The sequence below is a fragment of the Lacerta agilis genome, chromosome 3, assembly GCF_009819535.1.
Source record: "Lacerta agilis isolate rLacAgi1 chromosome 3, rLacAgi1.pri, whole genome shotgun sequence".
Classification (NCBI taxonomy): Eukaryota; Metazoa; Chordata; class Lepidosauria; order Squamata; family Lacertidae; genus Lacerta; species Lacerta agilis.
The window spans coordinates 53,962,800-53,976,909 of NC_046314.1; the positions used below are offsets into that span (position 1 = coordinate 53,962,800).

Here is a 14,110-nt window from a genome sequence, read left to right on the forward strand (position 1 = left end):
TTTTCCCTTCACACTTCTTTTGAGTCTTTGATCTACTCCATAGTTGGTATTCCAGACTTTTATACAATGTCAGTGCTAAATGCCCCACGCAGTCAGTCAGCCAGTAGGACATAGCTGAAAAATAAACAGTTGAACACTGGACTCTTTCTTTAAAAGCTGTAAAACTAGGATGCAAAAGAGAGATACAAAAATAGACAGCAAACATTGCATTGTCAGGGGAGTAGTTTGTTATATGGATCCATGTTCCTGTTTTGTATTCATTTCCTCCCTCCTTTCCTCCTCAGGGATCCTTTTATGTGGCCAGAATAATTCAAGATCATGCAGAATTTGCAGCCTAACAAACTAGAATGCTCTGAGATTACTATCGCTTACATTGTTTTGGTCCTATAAATGGTTCCTTGAGGCACAGAAAAACCAAACCAAATGTATGCATGTATTTGAAGCTCTAACACAATTTCAAAAGCTTGAATATTTTCCCCAGCAGTTCAGCAAGCCTTTAATAAGAAATCATGATGTTGGGGGGGGGGGGAATGAGAAAGGTTATCGGAGCAATCCTATACTCACATAACCTCAGGTCTGGAGATATACTGCTGCTGCAGCCAACATATCTAATGTTTACTAAGTCCAAGTGGGGAGGGGAGGGTAAGAAACACACAACTGGAAAATTCAAAACAGCATAAAAATGACAGATATAACCCCCGTGTCCAAATGAACGCCCTCCAGTCATAAATGGCATCACCTGTGGCACTAACATGCTACCCATATGCAGTGGCAAAAATTATGCCCATGCTGCCCAGGGCGGGCGTGTTCCCGAGGGGCACAGAGGGTGCCCTCCTAGGCGTGGGATAACTGCGCGTGCACCCACCGATCCCACTTCCTTCCTCTCCCCTTCCTGCTCGCCTGCCTCCTTCCCTCCTCTCCCCTGCCTGCCTGTCTCCTCCAGCTGGGAGCATGGGGCAATGACGCACCGCCCGCCCGTGACTCCCACACCTACCGTCAGGGGAAGGGGGGAGCTGCTGCACCGTGCTCCCGGCTGGAGGAGGCAGGCAGGCAGGGGAGAGGACGGTAAGGAGGCAGGCGAGCAGGAAGGGGAGAGGAAGGAAACAGAAAAGCAGCGCAGCAGCTCCCCCTGCCCCTTCCCCCGACGGCTCGTGGTAGGGGTGGGAGTCTGAGTCATGGGCGGAGCACCGAATGTCACCCCTGCTTAGGGGTGACACCCGGAGCGGTGCCCCCCCCCCGCACCCAACTTCCTCCGTCAGTGCCCATACATGGAAGGAGCAATCAAACTGTTGGCAATGGGGAAAAACACACTGCAATTCATTGCATCACTATACAGCATACAAGATGATGCTGAAGCAACCCGACCATCAGCCCCAGTGGCTTAGCCAGCAGTGACTCTGCTACTGCTAGAGAATCTCCATCTCTATAGATGGAGTTCAAATCCACTTAAGTTCCTCTCTTTTACTCTTTTTATGAGCACAACACACACTGCCTCCAGTGGCTCACTCTATAGGTCCCAGGGTTGGGAAGCAGGAGAGTTCAAGCCCCAGCAACGGAACAGGAGAAATATGGCTCAATTCTTCTCTTGCATGCCTGGCTTTTTAAAAATGTCATGGCGCCTCTAATTTACACTGAAGGCTCCACAGCGCAGCTCCCTAACAACTCAGCCACAGCATCAGGCATCAAACACCTCCTAGACTGGAGTATCCTATCTTTCTGCTGCCCTCAGCCTCAACCCTAGGAGTGCAGAAGCTGCAAGATGAGTCCTCGTTGGATAGAACAGGCCATGGTTTCAATGCAGGGGATACATGGTTCAAAGCCAAGGTATAACACCAAACCACAGACACACCTGAGCCAATTGAAACACCATATGGACAAATGCCCACCCCTTTTGGTCCTTTCCTGGTAGCCCATGTGACCAATGGAACCCTGCCCTGATATCTTGCCTAATAGGCTGACACTACTAGGTAGGATCCCAGCAGGTAACATTACCCATCTCCATTTTCTCCCACATCCTCAACTCATAGCACCCTCGCAGCAGCCTTCATTCCATTTGTGCTCCCTGATATGCCTGCTCCCTCGCTGTCCATGTGTCTGACTGAGCAAAGAGGGAAGAGAATCATTGCCCCTAGCCCATCAAGCTCTAGATCCAGCCTTACAGTCCCATACCAGTCTGGCATGGGGTGCCTAGTAACGGGGGGAGGGGGGAGTAGCAACTTCATTGCACTCAGATGGAGGATCCAGAAAGGGGAAAACATATGTGGAGTTAGCACTCCCGCAAGGCCCCTGTGTCTTGGACAGTGCCTCAACAAACAGCAAGGGTAGCAAGTGCAATGTCCCCTATGACATCTACAAGAATACAGGAACCTGACTAAAACAAGTAGATTAACAACCCCATGGAGAAACATCAAGGAGCATCCCAGTCACTGCTACTAGTTATGGGGTAGGTCTCATCTGCACGGAATGGGGTTGGGAGTAAGAGGAATAAAGGGGGCTTCCAGACAAGCTATTTATCGAGCATTTGCTCTGATTTGCTTGCAGGTAGATTAGATGGCTTCTGCTGTTCATGAATGCTCATAAATATTTGCAGGGCGGATTAGATGACATTGCATGAAAGCAACTGTTGTGCCACCACTGTCCAGTATATCACTTTCCTTATTGCAAAAAGCCCAGTCATTTGGGTAAGTGGGTTCATTGCACAAGACCTCCCAATCAGCTCAAGTTGTGCAGCCTGAATTCACTGGCATGTGTTTGCATGCCACTTGAAAATGGTGACTGTCTGGAAGTGCCAGGAGAGCAAGGAGAAGCAGGAAGCAGTTGGACCACATGGTCCCTGAACCTGAGTACACAACAGTGCTGTCAAGTATCCCGTTTTCCCCGGGAATCTCCCTTATTTCAAGCAGTTTCCCGCTGCTATCCCTTATTTTTTATATCCCTTTAATTTCCCGCTTTTTCAAAGGAAGTAGCTCCTCCCCCTCCCCCTGCTGGCCAGGGACTGGGAAGACCTCGCCTCCTTGCAGCCTCAAAGCAAGCGGGAGCAATTTCCTGTGCTTACAGGCGTCGTAGCGCACGGGCAGAGTTTCCAAAATACAGTAAGCCTACTGCGCGCGTTCACACCAGTGCCGCCCACTTATGCTTCTGGCTCCGCCCACCACTGCCATGTGACTGTCCCCGGGATAGGTGAGGCTGCTGATCCCTTATTTTCAAATCCGAAACTTGACAGCTATGGTACACAATAGATGTTTGTGAGGGAAGCAGAGATCTAGTGGATCCAGGGCTACCTCTACCTCATCCCCCTGCCTCACCTCTGAGTGCTTCGTTTCAGGAGCGCTGAATGCCAACTGCTGTCAGTGGTAGATATTTGCCTGTGGAGCTTTCCATGGTCACAGCAGAGGCTTCCTTAACAAGCATGGGTGTTTCACCTGCAGGCCTTTCTGCCAGCAGAGGCACCCAGCTATCCTGTGAATTAAGATTGCTCTGCCCATCCTAATGTTTGCAGAGCCACAAATAGACCAGCCTGGTCACAGACATAAGCAGACACCTTGATTTGTTGGCATGGTGTAACTGTGAGAAACCTAAACTTAAAGCTCAGCTGAGGTGTAGCTGGTTTAAATAATAGCAAGCAATTAGGCTGAAGACAAAATCAGCGGTGGCATTTTATAATTACAATTAATTTAAAGGTTAATTTCCTTTGGTGCTAAAATCTTATTTAAAACATTTACCAGGAAAGGAAATTAGGATGTTACTATTAAGATGCATGGAGTGCTTCTGGGAATCCATGCCTATTATCAGTAGAAAATTAGGTTAGGCTCAAAGTGGGAATTTCGTTCATTTTAGTGTATAATAGGTGGCGATCAGGGCCTTGAGTTGGTGGGTTTTGGTTAGGGAGACTGTAAGATTTGCATTTCTTTTGTTTGAGGGATTAATTGCAAATGTTTTTAACAAAGGGGCTGGTTTAATACGTGAACAAGCACAACATGAAAAGAAAATTGGTTATGGATTGCTGCCTTCCTAACTAATGAAGTTGATGTTAAGGAAATCCCTGAGAGACATAGTTGTGCTATGAAAAAATATTAATAAATAGAGTCACACACTGAAAGTGGTGCTGTCACTACCTTCCTATATGTTAATTTTCCTTTCCCCTTATTACCTGGCCCATCCCTCCCCAAACATCCATCACCATCTCCTAAGGGAGCTGCCAAGCCTGTGTTTCAAATATGTCTAAATAATAGTGGTGCTTTGATGGAAGAAACGTTTGCATTGGTGTCTCATCATCATAACAGAATACTGTTTAATAAAAATCAATTCCTGATCACTATAAGCGAAGAGGGATTGTGATCACCATGAATTTTATTATGTTTTATGTTTTTCTTCTTCATCCGTCATATAGTCTTATTACATGAAATAATTTTTAAAATGACTATTTTTTTTAATGGCAGGGGAATCTTCACTAGAAATAAACAGGAGCCTTGAATGGTTGGCAAATGTCACAAGCAGTTAGAAATAAATAAATGTTACAAGCCTTTTAGAAATAAATAAATGTTACAAGCTAACTCTTTAAAATTAAAAATTGTAGATTCGGCTAATAACAGAATAATTGTTTTAGGGTGGTAGTAACTGGGAGATTTCATTAACCTGATTAATTTGCCTCATTCATTTCTGCTGCTATTCCTCATATTGTTCCTAGCTGGTACCGTCATAACAATAACCAAATGCAAACCGTGATGTAAAGATTGGAAGTGTATTGGGGATTCCAAACCAGGGTTTAAAAGAAACCTTAGCCATGGCCAGCAAAGGTCAGATGTAATGCCAAACCAGGGATTAGGCAGGCAAAAAGAATTCATATGGTCTAAAAGAAGAGAGATGGGGGGGGGTGCACAGTACCATGACCCCGTTCCTGATTGCTAAACCATGGCTAACCTTTGGGTAGCATTACATTGCAGCAGCCCTAAGCAGCAAATCTAGGATTCCAATCTTCTGGGTGATATAAGCCCACATCCCCATGGCCACAAAAAGTTATGCATCTCCCACTACATAATGCTTTATTTCTCATACCCTTCATCCACCCCCTAAAAATAACTTTTGAAAACTTAATGGGCTAATGAGCTAAAGTAGCATCCAGTTCTTTAATAAATATTTCTTTAAAAATGCACTGCCTAGCAGAATTCTATTTCTCTCAAACTCTCATCTGAGTTTTGGCCTGCTAAAATTTACAGCTGAATACCCGATGATGGGAGGAAGAATGGCCTACTGGCTCCCTGGAGCAAACCAGAGTATGTATTCCTTTAAAAATTTGAATGTTTTTTTTTTTTAAGAGTCTCCTTTGTTCAGGAGGTTTGGTTTGGGGGGAAACCCTTGCAGGGCCTTTTCTCTAGTGCTTCTTACCCTGTGGAATCAACTCACCTCTGATATTTGCCTTAGTTTGACCCTTCTAGTACTTCACAGGCGCTAGGAGACATGCTTGTCTGGAGTGTTTTTGAAGGAATTTTATGTCTTCTGTTTGCGGGAAATTGTTAAATGTTTGACTTGTATGTGTATTTTTATTGTCTTTGATGTTGTTCTGTTGCCTTTATATAAGCTGATTCTTTGGTAGACAGAACAGGATAAAATGTTTGCATAGACTACATGTTTGCATGTATATATTGTTGTCTGCCACCCCAATCTCCAAGTGGTGTGCAATTCCAGGGGTTCCAGGTGCTTACACCAGGGTTCAGTGTCCTTGTAATGAGGGGCAGTGGAGACTGTTATGTCTTTATAATACATGGCTTATTTACAATATATACAACCTGAGGCTAATAGAGGGCCTCACAGCATTAACAACCCAGAGGTTCTTGCTTCTCCCATCATCACAGCAGAAATCCAGCAAGACTCTCCCTCTCAGGCTTCTGCCTGCAGCCTGCTTCTTTCCAGCTCTCACAAACACTAGACTCTGGCTATTGTCATTCTCACTACCAGCCAGGTGAGGGAAGGAGCCCATCCATTTGCCCTCCAGCACAAAGACTCGTACTTGGAGCCATTACCAAAATACTGCACAGAGGTATTAAGTAACTGGTCTATGCCCCAAAGTGACCAGCCTCTCTCTCTCTCTGCTACCCTTTGAAATGTGCACTTACCTGAATTGTGTAATGCAGTTCTCCAATCAGTTACAAAACTCTATTCCTGTATTCCTACAGTGATTTGATTTGTGCTAAAACATTGATCGATCGCTTAATTTTACTGCAGCAGTTGTAATTATGAAAATAACTGTCCCTTTGACCATAATATCTCCAACTTTTTCATACATTTGATTTTAATTTTGCTTTTATTTGATGGACTGATTTATTTTTGTTTGCTTTTTGAACTGTGTTCATGAGACTCTGGAGCTTCTTGAAAGTGTATCTAGGGTTCCTCAGTGAAATCAGTAATAGTGTAGTAGACAAGCCTCCCTGAAGGACAGCTGGCTCTGTTCACAACTTATCTGTAATCTGAGAAGTTGGGGGGATGTTTGGTGTGCACTTGCAGTTTATATGGGCAACACTGAAGTTCAACAGAGCTCACCAGTGCCCTGCATGAATTGAGTCCATAGCCGTCAAGTCTCCCATTTTTGCGGGAAACTCCCTTATTCCAAGCCGTTTCCCGCTGCTATCCCTGATTTTTATATCCCTTAAATTTCCCCTATTTCAAAGGGAATATTCCTCTCCCCAGGCATGTCTCTACCCTGTGGTGCCAGTGGCGTGGGGCAAGCTAAGTGGGGCGGCAAGCTGTGTCCGGGAAGGAGAGTTGGAGTCTGGGGAGAGCAGAGCTTCTCCCCCTCCGCAATCCTAGAGCGCCGCTGAGGGAGGAGGAGGAGGAGCCGGAGGAGAGTCCACCACCCACCCATCTCCCCGCCCACGCAGCTGGAGGACCATGCTAGGGAAAGAGGCCACACTTCCCAAACTTTCTGCCCCACGTTCCTCAACATCCAGCTGCCGAGCGCGCGCCAAGTGTGAGGAGCGAGGAGAGAGCCACATCAGAGACCCTTAAAAGTCCTCCTGGATCTGAAAGTGAGATATCGTGCAGCGCAGGAGAAAAACACCGAGAGGTAGACTTCGTGGGTTGCCTGTGAAGCCGCCTGCCCCTTTAACTCCCACCCCACCCCACCTGCACACACCTCTTTCTTGCTCCATCGCCCCCCATCATCTTCGCAGGGACAGCAAGAGCCACACGGCTCATCTGGGGAAGGGGGGGCAAAGCAGGCAGAGACAGGAGACAGCGAGGGAGGCTTTTTTGGTGGGGGTGACATAGAGAGCTTTCTCTCCCTCCTACAGTGGGTCTCTAACCCCCCACCCCCACCACACCTCCACAACCAACAGACACACACACACACAGTCGCAGCCAAGTTGAGAGTGGCAGAGATGTCTTTGAAGAAGGGTCTCTTAATAAAGGATGCTGCTGGTGGGGAATGATCAGGCTGGGATCGGGTCCGCCTGTGTAGCTGGGCGCAAGGTGGGCGTTTGGTGGAGTTGGGGAAGGGGGGGCGAGATCAGATCTGCATCAGAGGGAATGGCACATGAAGGTTGATATATATATATAAACCTTCAGGTGCCATTCCCTCTGATGCAGATCTGATATATATATATTGGGGGGGTGGGGTAGATTTGCACATGTGCCCATCAAGCTGTGTGTGGGAATTATCCCTCCGTGTGTGGTGCTGTCAGGAGGGGGTCGTGCAAATGCTGCGCGTTGTGCAGAATGGAAATATTTAGGTGCGATGTTCTATCCATGGATGCAGCTTGCAGAGGGGAAATTTGAGAGGGCGAGGGAGCATGGGTCCGCTTTGGGGAGCAGAGCGCATTTCTTGCGTGCGGGTGCCTGCCTGCAGAAGGGATTTGTGCTGTGGAGCTGTTGTGGAAAATGCCTATGTGGTTGTGCAAAGGAAGGGTGCAGAAGCTAAAGGTATCTGTCTATATGGCCTTTCCAAAGGCCAGGTTGTCCAGTCAGCTGGGGCCTGTAAAAAGCCAGGCCGGGAGCCACCTTAAGTTGAGGCTGCATAGGCCTTGTGGTGCATGTGATTCAGATTCTATCCAGTTGAACCTCTGCTTACAAAGTTGACATTTTTTCAGCAATGCCCCCCTAGTGAGCCTTCTTTTGTTCACTTCTTTTTATTTCGAGGCAGTGCACACCTATGTTTGTAGAACTGCAAACCTTTCCAGTCATGTGTTACTCCAGTCAAATCCCACATATGAATGTGGGGAAAGATGATGGTGCAGGGCCGTCTTAAGCCTATCCTGCGCCGTGGTGCAGGGATCTCTCCGGCGCCCCCACGCCCCCCATCCTTTGGCAAACAGCGCCCGCTCGGGACCCCTCGTGTTCCTTCCCCCGCCCTGCGCCCTACTCCAGTCCTGCGCAGCGGCAGGCTGGAGAAGCGTTCAGAGGAGCAGCAGCCGCCAGGGATCGTGCCCGGCTCGGGACCCCTTGGGTTCCTTCCCGTCGCCCCGCGCCCTACTCCAGTCCTGCGCAGCGGCAGGCTGGAGAAGCGCTCAAAGGAGCAGCGGCAAGTGGCGTAGCGTGGGTTGTCAGCACCCGGGGCAAGGCAAGTAATTTGCGCCCCCTAACCCAACCAGATGCCTAAGGGAAATCTGCAAGCAGGATCAAAGCATAACATCACCCTCCCCTTCTGTGGATTGCAGGAAGCATTTCTGCTATTGAGGCCAAGCTGCTTAAAGCACAGGAACCCCTTTGAACCAGAATGGGAAATATTCTCTGCATGAGCAGGGGCAAGTGAGGAGCAGAGAGCAGTCATTTTGTCATGTAGGAGGCCACTAGCCCTTTAAGACAAACCTTGGATGACCAATTGAGGAGCGGATCGAGGCCGCTTTTGTGTGCATGCACACTTCTTCAGATACACTGAAATAGAAATCACCAGACCCTTAGGTATAGCGAGAGGGTGGGGAGGGGTATTACTCAGAAGGGTGGTGGGAATGGGTGATTGGCTGATAGGTGTGGTAAACCTGTTGACAACTTAAGGACAGCAATTGGTCTTACAGGACCAATTTCAGTGTATCTGAAGTAGTGTGTGTTATTTTATGTGCATGCACACAATAGCTCATACCAAGAACAAACTTAGTTGGTCTCTAAGGTGCTACTGGAAGGATTTTTTTTAAATTTTGTTTTGACTACAGCAGACCAACATGGCTACCTACTGTAACTAGAACACAGAGGAGAATGCATTAATATAAGCTACTATTATTATCACAACAATTGAAACGCAATACTCAAAACAGTTTAAAGCAAGCAGAGAAACTCCCAGTTTGTCTTTTGGTTCCTTAGGGAAAAGTGCAGAAGGAACAATTAACCAGAAACAGAGTATCAGCAACAATAGGCAATGTTAGAAAACACCACCTCTTTTCAGAGGCTCTCAGATTAGGAGCATCTCACTCACCTCAGTCTGAGAGAGAGAGAGAGAGAGAGAGAGAGAAAAAATTATCGTAACGTGGAAAGCTTTTCCTACACGGCTCCCTGCATCATTTGCTGGTGGGGGGGGGAGAGCCTGGCTTTGTGCATTAATGCAGGCTGGTGGGGGGTTGTTTTCTTAAAGGCGCACGTGTGCCCAAAGTTGGTGCGCCGTCTTTGGGGCGCGCGAGCCAAGGTGCCCTCCTCCTCTTTCTCCCGTCTCGGGAAGCCGAGGAGCTGGCCGGGTTGCAATCGGGAATGGACAGCCGGCAGGAAGGGGCTGGAGCCCAGCGCCCGAGTGGGAGGATCCGCTGCAGGAGCGGACGACGCGGGGGCGAGAGAGGGGTTGAGGAGCGGATCGAGGCCGCTGGGTTGCCGAGGTGCTGCTGGGGAGGTTGCGCGCACGGCGCACGGTCGGGTGCGCTCACCCAGCGCTGGGGCCGCTTTTGGAGAGGGGCCAAAAACAATATCCGTCCTTCCCAAAAGACCCCTTGGCTCCTCATCTGCTCATCTGCTCCCCCCCACCTCCACCCCTGGCTTTCCAGAGCGGCAGGGGCAGAGAGCTGCGGGGCTCTGCGCGCCCTTCCAGTGCTCCCGGGACGGGATGCGAGGGCGGCCAGCTCGCAGCCCGCCCGGGAGTGGCATGGGCGGCAGAGGCTGTGCTGCCGGCGCGCGAGCGCCGGCCGCCAGGCCGCCCGTGGGGGCGGGGGCGGGTTGGGGAGGGGGGCGCCCGGTATGCCAGCGGGCTCACGGGGGCGCCCCTGGGGGGCCCAGCGCCCTGGCGCGCCGCGCCACTAGCCCCTATGGGTGAGACGGCTCTGTGATGGTGTGTAGCCTGGTGTAAATTAATTTGTAGCCTGGGGGGATTACCGTGGCGTGGACTGTCCCTGACAACTGTAGACTGTCCCCGGGACAGGTGAGGGTGCTGATCCCTTATTTTCAAATCCGAAACTTGGCAGCTATGATTGTGTACCCTAAGACAAAGCCCAGGGTTCTCTGTGGCACACAACAGCTTCATGGGAGATTGTCAAGGACTCCTCTACAGCCAAGTCAATAGGGAAATTGCTTTAGATTCTGAGTCACTTTTGGTCCTCAGAATTCTCCTTCTGCTGCTGGAGTTTTCTCCATTTATAGCCATTGCAGCTCTCTTTCCTCCATCCCCCTTCTTTGTCTCTTTACTTGTCCGGTAATAAGCTAGCCTACAGCAATCTCCTGCTAACCATTTGTTCCATTAGGGACACAATGACCCTACCATGCTTGCATTTCCTCTAGATGACACTGATTGGGAACAACCTGCAGATTTTTCCAGGCTATTTGAAGCATCTTGGCAGTTTGAAAGTCCTTCAGGGGCAGTTTTAGAATGCCCCATGTGTAAAATGGTGCATTATAGTGGAAATTGTCCTAGAAATATCCTTGTTCAACTGAAACTTGATTCAGGAAGAATATATATATTTGCATGTATCATATTTCCTCAGGGAGGTCTTTATTATAGGCTGTTAACAATACTTCACATTTATAAAAAGTTCCATGTTCATAGACCAGTAGATTCTGCATGCAGTTGTGTGTTGGGGAAAGTTTGTGTAGATTTTTGCAGCGCTGAACATACCTGTAGCAAGGGAAAAAAAGAGACCCCAAAGGCCTTGTTTGCTGTGGGTTTCTGGGCATGCTGATGATAATCACCAAAATAGGTGCTATGTCGATGAGCTCTAAGGCAAAAAGCAACCAACAGACTTTCCAAACCAAATGTGCAGTTGCTTATTAGTTGCTGTAAATATTTTTTTCCCCCATGTAACATTTCTTTGGTCAGGAAATTACTGTAACTTCTGAGTTATAGGCCAATGTATACTACTGGAAAGATTTGTTTCCCTGGTCTTTTGAGACCCACTAGAGCCCAGTTTATTTTAAATATTTGTGGGATTTTTCTCTCTCTTGATGTCAAGTGAAACTTCAACAAGATCAACATATTTATTAAGTCAAAAGTTAGAGTAAGTGTGCAAGAAAGGAAAGTTTACATGATGTGCAGCCCATTCCTGTGCATGTTTATTTGGAAATGGGTCCCAGGGTTCAATGGGATTTACTCCCAAGTAAGTGTGCTGGGGGGCAACTATTCCAAAGATGTGTGTGTGAATAAAGGCTTGGTTTGGTTTTAGATTGTGAAATGGTTGCTTTTTGCTGTAGACATTCTTCTACATAGGAGAGTCAAAAGTTCACAGGAGAAAGGAAAAACTGTTCTGAAATCAGGTTCAGTGAAGATGGTTAAATTACTATTTCATCTGTTGTTAAAAGGTTACTATATACTGATAGATTATTGGTTTTTTGGGGTTGTTTTCATTAACTCCTTTTCAGTTAAAATTTGTACACTAATTTTGCAGACACTTCATGACTCTGATTTGGCAAATGTTCAATCTAAACATTTAAGACTTTCCTTTTTCTTTTTTAAAATTCTAATTATAAGTATTGTTGTGTAGTTTTAATAGAAACAAAAAATGAAAGTTCAAAACAGACTAATGTGCACAGGAGGGTCAGAGTTTCAGCCTACAAACCTGGCAATTAAGGAGAAATAGAAACATAATCAAGATTTGACTCTCCTCCTGTTGGCTAAAAGGTTGAGAGCAAAAATACTGTGAAGCTAGTAAGTTAAAGAATGGAAGAGTTGCAGGAGAGAGAAAGGACCAAAACAGTAAGACAAAGGATCAGAGAACCCAATTGGGACATGATAGCAGAAAGGAGCCAGGAAAAGACTACAAAGGGACCCAGAAGCTGAACCCATAAGAAACAGTGTAGAACAGTTTTGTATGTGTTTCTCTATTTATGCTGCTGTTGTTGTTATATTCTAAAAGCATGTTTTCTGAAACTGCCTCTAAGTGTTGCCTCACTAAGACACTAAGTAAAAGCATAGCTTATTTTAGGGAGGGGTCCCTGAAACCTTCACACCTGTGTATCTATACCATATTACTCCACGCAGTATTGATAGACAGAGTCTGCTTAGTGGATGTAAAGAGGGTGAATACATCGAATTTGTGGAATGGGATTGGTTTGGCTATTTTTGCTTGCTTCCCTTCCCTCTCATAGTGTAGACCACTACAGCCCATGGTGCCACTATGTCTGAAGTGTGACTTCTGGGCCACTATATGACTAGAGAAGGAAGACTCAAGAATTGAATCTACATCTATGAAACAAGTCTTCCATTGTCCCTCTTCTCTGATCTAAGCTTTTTAATAGTAGCTTTTTAAAGGCAGAAATGGGCAGGACAATCCTCACTTTATTCTGCAGGGCTGTAAGTGTTGAATATATCACCAGTTTGGATGGAAACAGTCCAAAGCTCAGGGAAATCTTGGAGTAGGGGAGGGCCTTTATGATACAGATGTTCTTTTATTTACATTTTATTGATCCAGAGTTTCTGAAGGAAAATTAATGAAACTGCCCTCAGTCACAGTCTGTTAAACATATCAAAGTTTTACTAGAAAATCATTTATATGACTATTCCCATGATGTATGATAATCTTTATCATACATCCTTGCCCTCATCCCTGCAACATTTTAATCATTTTCGAATACACGCCTATGCATGTCTAATCAGAAGTAAGTCCCATTGCATTCAAGTGGGTTTTCTCCCAGGTTACTGGATATGGGATTGCCACCACAACCAGATTATTTTGTAGAGCTGGATATTTTAGGCCAAGTCATACGTTACTTTCCCCCATGCAGAGGTTCATAAATATGCTTCCGTCTGGTGGCCAAGCACAGAAATGCTACATATCTGTGTTGGTGGGACTCCCACACTAAACTCAACACATAAATGTCGTATTCCACTATGCACAGTACTGTCACGAGGAAGCAATGATTAGCAGCCTCCACACTGAATGGGTGATGTATGATGTAAGTCATCTGATTTCTTTCAGTTCTGTTAACATTTGCTACTTGGTTGAAAATGAGATGGATGATTGTGTTGTTTTACACCATATTGCTTTCCTTCTGTGTGCCCATCTGCTTTTTTCTAGCTGACTCACTCCTGCCCTTTATGAGGCCTCTAAAAACCCCACGTCTAAAACCTGTGCTAATGAAAGCCCTTCTTTTCTGGGGAACTGCTATTCCTTGTGAAAAAAAGCTTTTGCAAACATTCCTACAGATAGCAAAACCCAATTTAGAGTATGTTTTAGTGAAGTTGCATAGGTCTGGTCCATGTCTTTAGTGGAGGAATTGCTGAGCAGCTGCTGCCACTGCACACTATTTCTAAAAATTTGCAAAGATTAGAAGGTAGTTTTGGTTTGCTCCGAGAAAGCTACTACCAGGGGGGAGGGAACAGCTTAGCAAACCTCAGTGTGTGTGTGTGTTCCCATTTGCATGAATGCAAACCATTTGTTGGGGGTTTGCTCAGTATGTGCAGTGGTTTTGAAAGTGAGCAGTGCCAATTGCATTAGGTGACTTCATGACATTTGTATTGGAGTTGCCAACCTTTTGAGACATGTGGGGGCATTTGGGAGTGTGCCATGCAGTGGCATGCAGTAAAGTTTTTTGTAGGCGAACAGTTAGGGCCAAAGGTATCAGCTTATGGGGGCGATTGGGAAGGGTGATGTTGTGTGTGTGAGCATCGTGCCTCCCTTTCTAAGCCAGGCAGAAGCTTCCCAGGCTTTGGGAGGAAGGCACCAGGCTTTAATAATTTAATACTCTAATTTACCAGGAACATTTAGGGGGCTAG

General features: G+C 46.7%; 1 protein-coding gene across 4 annotated transcripts in view; it reads left to right on the top strand.

The window, feature by feature from the left end:
* The window catches only part of NKAIN2 (sodium/potassium transporting ATPase interacting 2), a 458,908-nt gene that overhangs the window by 434,739 nt on the left and 10,059 nt on the right, over positions 1 to 14,110 (top strand). For 3 of the 4 annotated variants that reach the window (XM_033143723.1, XM_033143724.1, XM_033143720.1), the window contains one exon: positions 5,217 to 5,273. The exons of the other annotated variant lie outside the window; for it this stretch is intronic. In XM_033143723.1, coding sequence (XP_032999614.1) covers positions 5,217 to 5,273 — 57 coding nt within the window. The remainder of the gene's footprint in view (positions 1 to 5,216; positions 5,274 to 14,110) is intronic. 4 annotated transcript variants of the gene reach the window in all.